The sequence below is a fragment of the Phoca vitulina genome, unplaced genomic scaffold (assembly GCF_004348235.1).
Source record: "Phoca vitulina isolate PV1807 unplaced genomic scaffold, GSC_HSeal_1.0 scaffold13, whole genome shotgun sequence".
Taxonomy (NCBI): domain Eukaryota; kingdom Metazoa; phylum Chordata; class Mammalia; order Carnivora; family Phocidae; genus Phoca; species Phoca vitulina.
The window spans coordinates 22,721,390-22,738,976 of record NW_022589716.1 but is presented as its reverse complement, the minus strand read 5'-3'; the positions used below and the strand labels follow the sequence as shown (position 1 = coordinate 22,738,976).

The 17,587-nt window shown below is 40.2% G+C and overlaps 1 protein-coding gene across 2 annotated transcripts in view; it reads right to left on the bottom strand.

Annotated features, from left to right (window-relative positions):
- The window catches only part of SLC25A26 (solute carrier family 25 member 26), a 126,935-nt gene that overhangs the window by 27,091 nt on the left and 82,257 nt on the right, over nt 1–17,587 (bottom strand). For both annotated transcript variants that reach the window (XM_032411714.1, XM_032411715.1), the window contains one exon: nt 5,235–5,279. In XM_032411714.1, the coding sequence (XP_032267605.1) occupies nt 5,235–5,279 (45 nt within the window). The remainder of the gene's footprint in view (nt 1–5,234; nt 5,280–17,587) is intronic.

Genomic DNA, 17,587 nt, shown 5'->3' with positions numbered 1-17,587 from the left:
GAGACTTGGACGACCAGATGAAAGACAAGCTCTCTGAACCCCCTTCTTATGTTTAGTAGAGGTAACCACAAGGCCTCCCACCCTGGGTTGTGTGTGATGTGGATGAGCTGCCTGGCATATAGTATCTGCTCAACAGACAGCTGAGGTCTTTTCTAAGGATCCAGGTGATACAAGGGCATAACCAAATACACTGTTAAAATGCTAGGGAGGGAATAAACAGGTGCTATAATTCCTGGGGAGGGAAGAAGAGAAGAGACCTTCAAAGAGGGGTAGAAAGGGAAGGCCCCTCTGCGGTGGCACGTGGTCTAAGCCCTGGGGAAGGAGAAGGAGCCAGCCATGAGCAAAGCCTAGGGAAAGAGCTAAAATGAAAGTTCAATGAGAAAAGACATTTTCATCACTCCTCTTCACCACCCTAGCCCCAGACCCTAGAAAATGCCTGGCACGCAGCAGGTGCACTACTGAGTCATGCTCAGTAACAATGTTAGAGGGAATGCATAAAGAGTATTTCTGGCAGAGGGCACAACCGACGTAAAGGTCCTGGTTTAGGTAAGCACCACTTTGGCGTGTCCACAAAGAACCAAAGGGAGGCCAGCAGGGCTGTAAGTGGAGACAGTGTGACTGGAGCATGCTGGGTGGGCGGTAGGGGATAAGGTGCGAGAGGGAGAGGGGACCGGAGGACAGAGGACTGTGTCAGCCATAGTTTAAACGCTAGGTTTTTCTCTTCTTTCAGAGACGCCACCGAAGGGTTTTAGCAGATAGTGGTATGATCTGATTTATTTCACTAAAAGACCACTCTGGCTGCTGTCAAGAGAGGATATTTTAGGGAAGCAAGGACGGAATCAGAGACCTTCTGAGGAGCCAATGTATCAACTGAAGCAAGAGGTGCGCCAGAGGCTTCAAGGCCAACAGTGGACTTGCTGACGGGCTGCGGAACGGAGAACCGTGCAGTAATTTGTAGCTTTCTACTTTAGCAAGCAACAGACAGTTGTGCTATTTACTGAGACGGGGACAAAGGAACAGGCTGGGGAGAAGGAGAATAAAAACCAAGAGTTCTGTTCTGAACTGGTTGGCCTGAGATGTCTTGGGTGAGAATGCCAGCTAGGAAAGCTGGTCACATGAGGCTGTAACTTCGAGGAGGTGGTCTGTGACAGAGCTATAAATGTGCAAGTCATCTACAGGAAGACAGTATCCAAAGCCAAGGGGACAAGATGAAATAATAAGTGATGGGTCTTTGTTGGGTAGTAACAACCATGTAATCGATCATGTTTCTCTTCTGGCTGGGTTGCCAGGAAGTTCCAAACACAACATAAATCTTAGGGGAAAATTATCTTCTTAGAGATTCTAGATATGATAATCTACCCCTTTTACTTTTCTTCTTCTTTATGGTGTCTAGTCTTCTTTCATGCAAACTCTCAGTCTACATACTCTGAGAAAGGAGAAACAGAAGAAATGAGGTAGTGTAGTGACATGATCAGGGAAGTCAGAGGGACTGGCACCCACATTACCTTGACAAGTCTCTAATTACAGAAACATTACCTTAAAGTTATCTGGCGCCCTGTGCCTCTCTCAACGACTCCAGGCTCCTCAAAAGCATGAACCCTCTTAATCATCTTCGCATTGCTGTGAAGGGACCAATGTCCAGCTCAGGAGTACACAGGCAATACATGCATACTCCCATCTGTCACGTATCTGTAAATGCAAGGGGCTGAGGCCTTGCTCCAGTCCTCGAAAACTTAGTTCTAAATTGTTTTAAACATAGCATAGTGTGTGATTAAATACCAATAAGCAATGCACACAAATGTTAGGTAAGTTAGGGTAAATCTTCAGGGCCTGGATTGGAAGACTTCAAGGAAGAAAAAAAAACCCAAAACTGAACCGGCTTTGGAAGATGCACAGTGTTTGGAGACGTGGAAGCATATTTCAGAAAGCAGCCAAAGAAGAGAGACAGTGAGGAGCTTATTCTGGCTGGAGGGAAAGAGTTTTGAAAAAGCATAGGGGGAAGGGAGCTAGAAAAAACAGTGAAGGACACAGTGTGGACATCCACCTCATATTTGAGACTTCCAGGAAGTTATAAATTTCTAAGAATTTCTAAGAGATGTTTAAGGAAGATCACACAAATTCAATGTGTAGAATGGATAGGTAAGCAGAGAAACTGTCAGGGCTTAGTCTAGGCATAAGTTAATAAGAATCTCATAAAAAGGAGACCACAGGTTCCAAAAAGTCAGAGTCCACCAAAACTTAGTGAATGATGTGATATGGACAGACAGAAAGAGATCATGAGATTATCATCCAGGGCTTGAACCCACCGGGTCAGATCAGTAGTATGGTTAACAGTAGTACGGAGGCAGCATGAGGAAGTGATTTTAGAAAAAGGTAATAACTTTAATTGTAGGCAGGGTAAGTTTCAGAGGACAGTGGCCACTCCCTGTGTTCAGGCTCCGCGCCCCTCGCAGCACAATATGTATGCAACCTGCTCAAGTCCTTGCAGAGAAAAATCTTCCTAAGTAGTATTCTCACATAAACACAATAGAGAAGGTCTTCCCATAGATTACAATCTCTCCATGGCTGCAAAAGCAAACTTGAATGGATAAAAGCATAAACACAAAAATGAAAGAGGTGGCCCAAATGGTCTACTTCTACAAAGCACTGTGAGTTCACATTCAGATGTTTAAAAAAAAAAATACTACTATGTGAAAAGATGCTCAACATTGTTGAGCCATGAGAGAACTGCAAATTAAAACCACAATGAGATACCGGTACACAACTATTAGAGTAGCTAACATTTCTTTAATCTATCGACGTAACAAATGATGACAGGGCGGCAGAGCACCTGGAACTCTCATACATTGCTGCAGAAGGGGACAACCACTTTGGAAAACAGTCTGACAGCTGAACTTATTTATTAAACGTATACTTTCCCTAGGACCTCACTTCTAGGTACCTATCCAAGAGAAACAAAAACATATGTCCCCATACAAATACCTATATGCAAATTTGTAGCTTTATTCATAACCATCAAAAACTGGAAACTCAAATGTATATCAACTAGTGAAGGGATAAACACACTGCAGTACCTCCATTCAATGGGATACTACTCAGTGACAAAAAGGAACAAACTACTGGGACATGCAAAAAATGAATGAATCTCATAAGCACATTAAGTGAAATAAGCCAGGCACAAAATGCTATATGGTGTACGATTCTATTTATAGGATATTCTGGAAAAGGGAAAACTAAATATTCTGTATTTTTGTAATGGTGGTAATGATAAACATTTGTCAAAAGTCATAAAAATGTACATTCACAAAGGGTGAATGTTCCTGTATCAAAATTACTCCATACACCTGACTTAAAAAAAAACAAATCTATAGCATTTTAGCATTTGCTCAAAGACAACTGTTAAAGCGTACTATTATTATCTATGATTACTCTGAAAAATTCTAGACACTTCTTAACTAGCTAGAATACTACAAATGTCCTTAATGCTGACAAGAAACAAACCCGACACTTTTTCCCTGTTCAGGCCTCAAAACATTCCTATGCAAAGACAGAGTGTAAGGATGTTAGCGAGCGTGCAGAAGCTGCGTGAATGCTGGTTATTGAGACACTAATAAAGTGAGTCTTGTTTGCTGGACAGCTGTTGGCTCCATTGTTCTTTGGTCACACATAGAAAAGGAAAGCTGTTATGCTCATGGAATGTGACCTTCTCACTGGAGAGCTGTTACATCATGCCCAGAAACACTGCCCAAGAAATCCATTCTCACCATGCACCACGAAGAAAATGGTGAAAACAAAAACAACAACAATGAAAAACCCAAGAAACTATATGTAAAGTCCATCGATAAAATAAGCTGTACTACTTAAAATCAGATCACTTGTAAGAAACATTTGTCGATACGGAATATTCTGGTTTCTTCCCAGTAATGTTTTGTCTCATCTTACTACCCTTAGCATAGAACTTCCGAGTCCAAATATTTTTTTTTTTTTTAACTTTTCAAAAGACATTTTGTATGACCAGGCTTTGATTACTAATTGCATACAATTATGAGAGTAATTACTTTTTGTATTATCAAATGCCTACCTAGGTACTTTGCCATTTTACAGTTTGGGCATTTATAAACCACTTTTACTTGGACAGGGTTTTCCATTTCTTTGGTCATCATGCACAGCGACAGACACGTTACACTGCAACCCAGTACAGAGATGCGTGTGTACCTGTGCAAGCAACACTGAGACTGTACAAAGTAAGACCTGTCCTTACCTTGTAAGATGTTCTCTATTATCTCCTTTTGCATTAGTCTTTAAAATGCTGCCAAATATCCACACAATCCGTATCATGACCTACCATTTTCAAAACCACTGCCCCAGAATATTTTAAAAAAGAAAACATTTCATCATGTTTTAAACACAGGCTTTTAAAAATTCATTTAATTATTTGTTTTGAAGCATACGAGTGACCTTCCCTAAGGCTGACTCACAAGTCATCACACTCTGTTCCCCCCTGGGGATTCCCACGCCTGGCTGGGGTGAGCAGCAGACATGGAAGGGATGGTCAGAGCCCACGGCCCCGCTGCTCCCTTAGCTGCCAGCCACTGTATGTGGGTGGGGGAGGCCTCGGCCGATGTAGGCCTACAGACACGCAGGGGCCTTGCTTGCTTTCCATTCACACACATTCTTATTCCTTAACCTCTATACACACGTACACACGCACAGAATGAAATAAAATTCAACCAGGAAGAAAAAGAGTTGCAGGAGAGAAGAAAGTTAAGTTTTTCCTTAACATCCGTGGATTTCAGTCATGCCTACTACGCTTAGTTTCCAGCACCACGGATATCAGAACAAGTTTAAAAGACTGAACTGGCATGTAAATCACATGCAGAAAGTATTTTCAACTATCAACAATTCTGAGTTTTTAAACTGCTAGTCAAGGGTGCCTGGGTGGCTCAGTTGTTAAGCGTCTGCCTTCGGCTCAGGTCATGATCCCAGGGTCCTGGGATCAAGTCCCGCATCGGGCTCCCTGCTCAGCGGGGGAGTCTGCTTCTCCCTCTGCCTCTGCCCATGATCTTTCCCTCATGCTCGCTCTCAAATAAATAAATAAAAATCCTAAAAAAAAAAATAAAAATAAATAAATAAATCAACTGCTAGTCAATATTATATTCTGCTATTCCACACTGAAAATGGTGGTCATTTGTGATAACTAGAGAGAAATTTTACATGAAGATTGGAAAACTTACTTTTAAGGACTCCCACAAGGGAAACTGGACCAATGAGAAAGGAATCTGAAAAGAAAAGAAAAATCAAATAAATTAGGCAGGAAAGATCAGAGTTTGCAACTAGGACTACTATCATGAACCTATAATTATTACTTAGAAACCTTAGTTTGTTTTGACTTCATGTATATAATAAAGCTAACATTAAATTTATAGGTAGGGTAGACATAGTTTTCAGAAAAAAAGTTAAGCCGCAGCTGCCTGTAGAATTCTACTAACTTTCTGAGCCCAAGGAACATAAAATGATGGTGTGAAGCCCTTTTGAAACAGAAAGAGAAGCACAATACAGAGATCTGGCTACTGAAATGACAAAATAAGTATTTCCTATCACAAGCAATAAAGACTTTAAAGACTTGACATTTTTCTGCTGAAGAGCTATCTACTCCTTAGCAGGCCAAGTGTTAGAGTTTAAAACAGAAACAGGGAGGAGGAGGGAGATGAAGGGGGAGAGGGAGGGAGAGGGGTCGAGTGCGGGGGGCAGGAGGAGAAAGTGGGGGGAGCAGGAAGAGGGAGAGGAGGAGGGGAGGGAAGGGAAGGAAAGAAGAGAAGGGAGAGCAGAGGAGTGGAAAGAAGAAAAGGAGAGGCAGAGAGGGAGAGAAGGGCAGAGAGGGGGGAGCGGGAGAGGAGTAAGGAAGGGGTACACAGGGGAGGCCCGGGGAGGGATGGAGCAGGCAAGAAAGAGAAAAGAGGACACACACAGAGCCACTTACAAGAGGAGGCTGAGAAACGGGGACAGAGGAACAGAAGACCAGTGCAGGCAGTGGAAAAGGAGGGCAAGAGCGAAAGCGGGCCTGTAGGCAGGCTGGTTCCCGGGGTAGGCTAGGAGAGGGGTCATCTGCAGTAGCCAAATGGGATGCTGAAGACAACTGGCACACTCAGGGCAGAGTATCTGCTATCAGTTGATTAACAGCAAGAGCTAGAATTACCAAGCACTTCTCATATATCAGGCACTGTGCTAATGAGCACTTCCTGAGCTTTATTTCATTCCTCTCAACAACCCTGTACGACAGTTAGGTATGACTACTGTCTCCATGTTACAGATGAAGACGAGGTGCAGGGACGCTGTGTAACTTGACTAAAGAAACCCTGTGAAGCCCAGACAACCTGACTCCAGAGCCTGTCTACTACTCTACCTGGAAGACATCTAAGTGCATTTATCTGAACGTAAATTCACCCCCAGTAGAATCTATTTGCTTTCCATGACATCTTCTAAAATTTGAAAACGGAACCACACCTCCCTATTTCGTAAGACAAAAATACCTGAACTCCAGTCACCACCACCCACTCTCCTCTGTGACATCCAGTCACTGCCAGAAGGGCTGTGCTGGGTGATGCAGCTATGAGCAGGCCTCGGCCCCAGCCCTGTTCTCTGTCGTCAGCTGCCAGGGAAGAGTAAAACATGGACTTTGAACATTATCGATATGCATATGGGTGTGTGAGTGCTTGAAATGTGTGTGTGCTAGAGACCATGGTTTTGAAGGCATTAATGGATATTTACCTTCACATGAATCAAGGGCATCAAATTACTTCTGAAGTACCTATATTGAATCACAAATTAAAAGTCTAGCATCATCTGTCTTACTCTGCTGGAGCGAATGATGGTCCTGAGTTTGGGAGTGGACACAGAAAAAAAAAAACCTGTCTTTCCTTCAGGCAGGAATTGGCAGTAAGGGAAAAACAATCAATGACAACAGCCTAGTGTAGGCTGACAAAGTGGGCTCTCAGAGAAGTCTGCTGTCTTCACAGTAGGCAGCGCCCCACCCTGTGTGCAAAATTCCACCACAGGAGTGAGATTTAGTTCAGCGTTTTTGTCACCAAAATGTGAAAGCTTCTGATGGGAAGTCCATTCTGAAACTAAAGTTCAATTAAATTAACTATCTAAATCCCCCCAAACTGACAGTATAATAGTTTTCTAAAAGGTTTTCTAAATTTCAAAAAAAAAAAAAAAAAAATGTATAGTATGTAATAAAATATCCAAGAGGACTAACAGGTACTAGCATTATAGATGACTTTCATTTTCTTCTTTGTACTCTCCCCTCCCAGATGTAAATTTATCACATTTTAATAAGAATGTACATATTTCATATTTATAAGATGAAAAAAGGCCTTTAGCTTATTGTAATGATTCATGGTCTTTATTTCTTGATTAAAATAACCTGGGGCACCTGGGCGGGTCAGTTGTGAAGCATCTGCCTTCAGCTCAGGTCATGATCCCAGGGTCCTGGGATCGAGCCCCGCATCGGGCTTCCTGCTCCGCGGGAAGCCTGCTTCTCCCTCTCCCACTCCCCCTGCTTGTGTTCCCTGTCTCGCTGTGTCTCTGTCAAATAAATAAATAAAATATTTTTTAAAAATAAAAAATAAAATAACCTGGGGCACCTCAGTGGCACAGTCGGTTAAGCATCCGACTCTTGGTTTCAGCTCAGGTCATGATCTCAGGGTCCTGGGATCCAGCCCCGCATCAGGGTCCACGCTCAGCAGGGAGTCTGCTTGAGATTCTCTCTCCCTTTCCCTCTGCTCCACCATCCCCGCCCCAGGTGGCACGCACTTGCTCTCTTTCTCTCTCAAATAAATAAATCTTTAAATATAAACAAATATAAATAACCTGTAAAACTTCATGTTATCTGCACTTCTTTAGTACTTAATAATATTAGATTTTGAATCTTGTAGATGGACATTTTGCCCATTTTCCTCTATTAAAAGCTATTCATTAAATTGTTCCTTCAAATTTAAAGAAGTAATTTAAAAATCACAGTTGGAATGGCCAAATTATTCCACAGGGTATTTATCTTAAAAAGTGAGCTGACAGTAAATCCCAACTTTACTCTCTAAAACGAGATTGACAGTCTAAGGTAATTAAATGCACTGTAAATGCTTAAAATAATGAAATTTGATTCTGGTTTCTGGTAGTGAAATATCCCTTATAAGATAAACTCCTGATGTGTAAAAATTTTTCAAATATTCTTCAAGTCAAAATCCTATTGAATGCTTTTTGTCATTTACAAGATGAAGAAACAATAATGAAAACGTATTCCACACATGTGGAAGGAGTACTGCCAGCAAATATGGCTAAAACAAACACTTCTCCCACCTTCTACAGACATGGGCCTGTCAAAGAACTAGCTCCCGCCCCATGTCTGGTTCGGAGTTACATAACAGTGATGTTTCTTCAAAACGTGGAATTTTAAACCCCAAACAGATGTAAGCTGTTATTCTAAAATGTTTTATAGATGAAGAAAATGAATAGCTGCACTCAGAGGTCTTATATTCCAAAACACAACATACTCCTTTTATTGCACCAAAAGTTACAAAATGGCTCACTGTTGTGACCTTTTTAATGCCTCCATTTAAGATGTTTTGTTTGAATGAGGTTGTTACGACCCAGGGCACTAATAAGTGAGCAGCAGTAAACCCAGCTACCATCAAAGAGGCAGATGCAGAGGGGAAAAAACCTGCTAAAATTCAACATGGATTCCACTTAGTAATAAACATAGCAATAATGCTGTATAAGAGTGCATGTGAGGATTCCATGCGAAGTAGATAAAATTAAATATAGGCGTGGTGAGAAGAGGAATGAGTGCTGGGCATTACTAATGAAATGAAGAATTTACAAAATTACATTACGAACATGCTTTACCTCTCATTAACTATTGGACCAGACGCATCACTAAAGCCAATCAATGCTTTTAACCCAGTGATCTTTTTTTTTTAACCCAGTGATCTTAGAAGAAGTGTCCATAACCTTACAGTCCTTAAAAAATAATGAAGTGATTTGTAACAAACCAAGGGGATATACAGATATGATTTGTAAGGTATTACTTATCTGCAAAATTCTCTTTTTCAATGGAAAAATCACATTAGAATAGCAACACTTTAAAAATAAGACTTGACTAGAAGCCGCAATGAACACAATACTACCATGAATGCCCTAGGAAGCATGAGAACAAGAAAGTGTATTTTAAAAGCTGGAAACCTATTGTACCTTGGCAGAAATAACCCAAAATTCTCTAGCAATAAGACCAAAAAAAAAAAAAAAAAAAAACGGAAACTTTTTGCTAAGACCTCAAATTAGAAAGGGTTTGAAGTACAGCATGGGATTGGTCGGCCTGTCATGGATATCCCACTGGCTCCAAGAACTGGCCCGTTCCAATTTTCAAGGGATCCTACAAGTGATCCACAGAGACGTCTCCTTTTTGTTGCATGACGGTGTCCAAATTTCTGTGATTGAGTGAGGGTTTTCCACTTTATTGTTACATCAGTAACAAAGCCGTTCTCCTCTTAAATATGCTGTGCCTTTTCCCCTTCAATCCCAGGGGTAACAAAGGACAAATCAAGTTGAAGACCTAAAAACCTTGTGCCCCTAAGTGACTACTGTTCCAAAATTTAAAATTAAACAAAAAAAGTGAGAGCCATTCAAAGTTGGTCTGCTAGCATTTGACAGGACAGAAAAGAATTCCAATAGTCAACATACACTGATTTTTCAACTGAACCACCATAATCCATTTACATGCACTGTACAAAGAGAATAGAACATCTACCTAATAAAGGAAATTAACCTAAAAGTAGGAAAAATTTACAGTGAATTAATCATTCCTTAGGTTTATAAGAGGTATTAAAAAGTCCTAAAGTATCTTTCCCAAAAAAAGCACAAAACAGACAAAAGAGTATCAAAATCTAATACAGAAAAGGAAATGTGTAAGTGGTCTGACTCTTAAGCAAATCTTTTAGAACTCAGCCAGGAGCTCTGAGGATATCGCCAATCACTAACTCCGTGTGCTAGGCACAAGTCCTTAATAAATGTTAGCACTGAGGTAATGATTCGGTTTTCTTTCCCTGCATTCTACAGAATCATCACAGTAATTGTGTCTGGGTGGAAGGCACTCCCAGGATCTCAGTGTACATGTGACTGTGCCAGTCACATAGTACCAATTATGTAGCAAAGATAACAGCAATGTCAAATTAGTCCATGGTCCACTACACTTCTGAAGTCCTAAAAACAAGTTTTACTGTTTTTATAAGGTGAAAATTATATATATTTGATGCTACTCATGATAAAAGAAAAAAAAAAACGCATCAAGATAAGAACACAAGGGAACTTCCTAGGATGCCTAGGTGGCTCAGTTGGTTAAGCGACTGCCTTCGGCTCAGGTCATGATCCCGGAGTCACGGGATCGAGTCCCGTATCAGGCTCCCTGCTCAGCAGGGAGTCTGCTGCTCCCTCTGACTGTACCCACTTCCTCAATCTGATAAAGGACTCCTAAAAAAATATATAGCTAACACCATTCTTCAGGATGAAACACTGCTTTCCTTTTTTTTTTTTTTTTTTAAGATTTATTTATTTGACAGAGAGAGACACAGCGAGAGAGGGAACACAAGCATGGGGAGTGGGAGAGGGAGAAGCAGGCTTCCCGCGGAGCAGGGAGCCCAACGCGGGCTCGATCCCAGGACTCTGGGATCATGACCTGAGCTGAAGGCAGATGCTTAACGACTGAGCCACCCAGGCACCCCTGAATGCTTTCCTCTTAAGATCACCAACAAGGCAGAGATATCTGTTCTCACTTCATTCAACACTACACTGCAGGTTCTAGGCAGTGCAATCAGGCAAAAAAAGAAAAGAAAAGAAAAGAAACAAAAAGCATAAAAATTGAAAAGAAGGGGCGCCTGAGTGGCTCAGTCGTTAAGCGTCTGCCTTCGGCTTAGGTCATGATCCCAGGGTCCTGGGATCGAGCCCTGCATCAGGCTCCCTGCTCCACAGGAAGCCTGCTTCTCCCTTTCCCACTCACCCTCCTTGTATTCCCTCTCTCGCTCTCTCTCTCTGTCAAATAAATAAATAAATCTTTCAAAAAAAAAAAAAATTGGAAAGAAGCTGTCCCTACTCACAAATGACATGATTATAGTCATGCTGAAAATTCTAAAGAATCTTAAGGAATCAATATACCAAAAAAAAAAAAAAAAATCAATAAAATTCCTAATTACTAGCAGCAAATTAGCAAAAAACAAATGTTAAAAAAAAAATCTGCTTAAAGGTGAATTAAAATTCAATTTAGGAAAAAAGTTAACCAAAGACTTATAGGACCAATGTACTAAAAGTGACCAGACAAGGGCACCTGGGTGGCTCAGTGGGTTAAGCATCTGACTCTTGATTTCGGCTCAGGTCATGATCTCAGGGTTGTGAGATCAAGTCCCGTATCAGGCTCCACACTCAGCAGGAGTCTGCTTGAGATTCTCTCTCTCCTTCTCCCTCTGCCCCCACTCCCTGCTCCCACCGCCCCCTCTCTAAATAAATAAAAAAACCTTAAAAAAAAAAAAAGATTCAGAATATATTTTTTAAAAAACTACTACAGCTCAACATCAACAAAAACCTAATTTTTTTAATGGGCAAAGGATTTGAGTAGAAATTTCTCATGAAAAGATATACAAATAGCCCACAACCATATGAAAAGATGTTCAAGATTACTAATCATTAGAGAAATGCAAATCAAAACCACAGTGAAATATCACCTCATATCCAGTAGGAAATTCCAAAAAAAAAAAAAAAGACAAGCAAGGAACAAGTACGGACAAGGATATGGAGAAACTGAAAACTTTGCACACTGTTGGTGGGAACGTACAATGATGCAGCCATTGGTTCACTGTTTGCGTACAACACCCAGTGCTCCATTCAGTATATGCCCTCTTTAATACCCATCACCAGGCTAACCCATCCCCCCACCCCCTCCCCTCTAGAACCCCCAGTTTGTTTCTCAGAGTCCATAGTCTCTCATGGTTCATCTCCCCCTCTGATTTCCCCCCCTTCGTTTTTCCCTTCCTACTATCTTTTTTTTTTTTTTTTTAACATATAATGTATTATTTGTTTCAGAGGTACAGGTCTGTGATTCAACAGTCTTACACAATTCACAGTGCTCATCATAGCACATACTCTCCCCAATGTCCATCACCCAGCCACCCCATCCCTCCCACCCCCCACCACTCCAGCAACCCTCAGTTTGTTTCCTGAGATTAAGAATTCCTCATATCAGTGAGATCATATGATACATGTCTTTCTCTGATTGACTTATTTCACTCAGCATAATACCTCCAGTTCCATCCATGTCGTTGCAAATGGCAAGATTTCATTCCTTTTGATGGCTGCATAATATTCCATTGTATATATATACCACCTCTTCTTTATCCATTCATCTGTCGATGGACATCTTGGCTCTTTCCATAGTTTGGCTATTGTGGACATTGCTGCTATAAACATCGGGGTGCACATACCCCTTCGAATCACTACATTTGTATCTTTGGGGTAAATACCCAGTAGTGCAATTGCTGGGTCATAGGGCAACTCTATTTCCAACTTTTTGAGGAACCTCCATACTGTTTTCCAGAGTGGCTGCACCAGCTTGCATTCCCACCAACAGTGTAGGAAGGTTCCCCTTTCTCCGCATCCCTGCCAACATCTGTCGTTTCCTGATTTGTTAATTTTAGCCATTCTGACTGATGATGGGTATTAAAGAGGGCATGTACTGAATGGAGCGCTGGGTGTTACACACAAACAATGAATCATGGAACACTACATCAAAAACTAATGATGTAATGTATGGTGATTAACATAAAAAAAAGAAATATTTTATAGAGGGGAGCTGTGCCCTGTTACATCAAAACTAGAACACTGATGGAATAACTCATCATGTTCATTTACTGTCATGTGTATCGTATATAGATTCCACTTGATACTTTATAAAAATATTTCAAATAAATCCTTAACTTAAAAAAAAAATGATACAGCCATTGGGAAAACAACATAGCAGTTCCTCAAAAAATTAAAAATAGAATTATCGTATATGATCCAGCAATTCCACTTCTGGGTATATACCCAAAACGACTGAAAGTAAGGTCTCAGAGAGGTATTTGTATGTTCAAGTTCACAGCGTGTAATTCATAATAACCAAAAGGTGGAAGCAAGCTAACTGTCCATCAATGAATGGATACACAAAATGCAGTGTGTGTGTGTGTGTGTGTGTGTGTGTGTGTGTGTGTGCTCGCACACACACACACATGAATATGAGCCTTAAAAAGCAGGAAATTCTGACAAATACTACAGAATGGATGAACCTTGGGGACATTATACTAAGTGAAATAAGCCAGTCACAAAAAGACAAATACTGTCTGATTCCACTTATGTGAAGAAACTAGAGTAGTGAAATTCATAGAAACAGAAAGCAGGATGGTGGTTGCCAGGAGACAGGGAGAAGGAGATGGAGAGTTCTTGTTTAATAAGTACACAGTTTCAGTTCTGCAAGATGAAAGGAATTTTGGAGACCGGTTGCACAACAATGTGAAAACACTTCACACAACTGAACTGTATACCTAAAAATGTTTAAGATGATAAATGTTACATGTACTTTACCAAATTAAACTTTTTAAAAACTTTTAAAAGGTACTATTAATGAAAAGGCAAGCCACAGAGTGAAAGAAAATATTCACAAAACGTATCTGACAAACGACTTCTATTCAGAATATTTAAAGAACTTTCCAACCTTATTAACTAAAAAAAAAGGCAGAAAAAAAGAATCCAATTTTTAAAATGCACAGCAGACTTGCACAAGCACTTCACAAAGAAATATATACACAAACTGCTAACATAAGCACATGAAAAGATATTCAACATCATTAGTCATCAGGGAAATGCTAATTAAAACACACTGAGAAAAAAAGGTTGGTGGTTCCCCAAAAAGCTAAACACAGAATTACCATACGACGCAGCATTCTGCTCCTAGTTATACAGCCAAAATCACTGAACACAGGGACTCAAACAGATACTTGTACACCAATCTTCATTGCGGCATCATTCACAATAACCAAACAATCCAAGTGTCCATCAACAAATAAACCAAAAAATATTATTTTTGTATTATTATTGTGCCATGAAAAGAACTGAAGTTTGTACACAGGCTACAACATGGGTGAACCGTGAAAACATCATACTCGGTGAAACAAGCCAGACACAAAAGGGCAAATAATGTATCATTCCACTTATATGAAATTATCTAAAATAGGCAGATTCATAGAGAAACTAGATTAGGGGTTACCAGGGGCTGTGGGGAGAGGGCAGTGGGGAGTTCTTACTCAGTGAGTACAGAGTTTCTGTCTGGGGTGATGAAAACATCTTGGGACCAGGCAATGGTGACAGTTGCACTAGCTTGTGAATGATACTGAAGTGTACACTTAATGTGGTTAAAGTGGCAAGTGTTTTGTCTACTTTAGCACAGTTTAAAAACTATTCTTCAAAAAGCACACACTGACAAGCCACTGTACAACAGCTAATAGGTTGAAATCAGAAAGACTGACAAAACCATATAAGGGTAAGGATATGTAGCAATCACAACTCTGTATGGCTCGTAGGAACTTAAAACAGGACAATCACTTCCAAAAGGGATTTGCTACATTATTGTTTGATCCAGAAATTCCACGCCTAGGTATTTATCCAAGAGCAATGACAATACATGTCCACAATTAAATTGTCATGAATGTTAGAGCAGCCTGAATCACAACAGTTACTGTCCATCAACAAGAGAAAGGCTACATACAGTGTGGTATAGTCATACAGTCGAATATTGGCAATAAAGTGGAAAGAACTACTGACACTTGCTATGACATTAATGTCCCTTACACACATTATGCTCAGCAAAGGAAGTCAGACATTAAAAGAGTTCATACTGTATGGTTGTTTTTACATAAAGTTCTAAGAAAAGGCCAAACTATCCCAGGTGGGCAGACTGACTGGGATGGAATACTAGAGAACATTCTAGGGTATGGAAATACTCAATATCATAATAGTGATGTGGGTTACATGAGTATATCCATCCTTCAGAAGTATACATCTATCATTTGTGCATTTCAATGGATATTTTTTATTTTTTGTTAGTTGGGATTCTTAAGAAAGTTAGAAATGTTTTTAAAAGTTTTCCATTTAGTACAGGAAAGTTAAAAAAATCTATATACAAATACACACACATATACATACATACACATATATACTGATTCCTTCAGTGATGCATTTATTTTCTTGGCTTCTTTAATGAACTGTGTGGATCACCCCACAATTCCTACAATGATCACTCAGCAATTAGTATGATTCTTGCTAATGAAACCTGAATTTCTCTTCTGGCGTATAATTATGAAGCAAATGAAGAAGTTCCTTTTCAGTTCTTCACAGAGTCATTTTCAATATGTTAAGCTGTGTTGATTTAAGCCTTCTAAGGAAACAGCCAGAGAGCAGTTGAGGGAGGTGCTTGAGACTCAGAAATTTCACAACCAGAATTCCTGTCAAGATGTTAGAACTCTGGCACAGGGTCAGGAAACAGATGTTTTTGGTTGGAATTTGCATGCAACTTTAATCCCTTACAAAACATAATCAGGTTGTTCTGATTTTTTTCTGCGGCTGAGAATGGCGTTTGCATATATAGTCGCTTGGCTTTCCCGCCTGACTCCATCCCTCCCTTTCAGCCAGCACGGCTTAGCTCTTTACTCAGAAAGCAAAAAAGAGGGGTGAGGAAAAAGTTGTAATCAACCCTCAAGCAGTCCTACAAGAGAAGGTTGATTATTTTGTTTATTATTCTACAACTGTCCTTGTTAACTGAGGCACATGCTTATTTATCCAGGTCTTCACCATATCCGAAGCAATCTGTTTTTTGGTAATAAAGATGTTCTAACTGATGGTTTCCCAAACTCCAAAAAATACAAATAAAATAAACAGATAAAATTTAAAAGACCAGCCAGGAGCAATAAACATCTCACCTAATATTTGAATCATCTGTATAGCTACATCCTTTGGGCATTACAACCTGAAAAGAATCATAAAAAAATAAAAAGAGGTTTGCATAGTGGTTAGGCCATGTGGGTGGCTCACTTGCTCCCTCGCTGCCTCCCCCACCTACCTACCTTCCTCTCTCAGGACACTCCCCTGCTCCAGCCTCCCCAGAATAATGCAGTGGTAGTAAAAGCATATTTGAAAGCAGCCCCATGAACATAAAATGACAAGGAGGTGAGCAGCAGTGTGGCACTGATCAGTTTACAAAATGGTCAGAAGAAAGAAGGAAGGCCTGCAGAACAGAAGAGAAGAGGATAGTAGCTTGCTAAGGGTGGGAAGGGAAAGGTGTCTGCCTTATTCTTCACTGCATCCCAGTGCTTGGCAGAAGAGAGTGCTCAGTAACTATTTAGCACATTAGTGAATGGAGGAAAAGCAAAGGAATGCAAGAGAAGTTAGGCAATAAGGCTGGTGGCAGAATTAGAGTAGAATCCAGCTCTTTTGGCTCATAGTTCAGTGAATACCCTTTCCATTTATCACTACTGATTTACAAATATTTGTTAGAAAAATGTGCTGAGAGCTGATCAATAAGGGGAAAAAAAGAGTCTCAATCAGAGGCTAAAGAGATAAAATACAAAAACAGAACCCATTCGTTTCATCTGTCAGTTAAATCAAAAGTCAGATAAATATGCATATATACACATCCCAGGAAATAAAAGCTTTGCATAGCCACTCTATAAATGTACCTCCAATGAACTCTTATTTACTTCTAACAGAAAACAGCATTCGAGCCCAGGTGGTGAGAACTAGAAATCATCTACTTTGTACAGTTAAAGAGAAGCCATGCTTCCAGAAGAGTAACTCTGAGTGGAGTTCAAGGCATCAGATAAACAAGTGTAATAAACTGCCACAAGGCACTGCCCCCAGTTTTCTGGTTTCCTTATCCTCAGTTCTGTTGCATGTCCTGCATCCTATTATATCATTGTGAACACTCTCCACAGGTAGTTTGTGTTTGACCATAACCACAATACTACTTTATGCATGTGAGCCAATTAAGAGAATAATTAGGAGATAGGAAATAAACTATAGGGTCTGATACAGATTTTTTTAAATAATGGATAAAAATAAATAAATAAAATAAATAAATATTACCAAATGAAAGGAGGAACAAGAAATTAGGCCAGATTTTATCTGCTAACTGTGATGCATTACCAAAATGCCCCTCAAATCCCAGTGGCATACGTCAAACTTGTTTTTTCCATTCATATTACATGTCAGCTATAGGTTGGCTTTGGCTGCCTTGAGGCTGTGGCTTTTGCTCCACATGTCTTCTGATTCTAAGACCCAATCAGAAGGAACAAACCGTATCTGAGACATGCCATTCTCAAGGCAAAAGGTAGAAACTGAGAGGAAGTTGTCATGCCTCTTTTCAGAACTAGAATATGTCACTTCCACATTTGTTCCACTGATTAAAACAAGTCATAGTGCCAAGCCCGACTATGGGACAGGGAGACACTGCAAATCACTT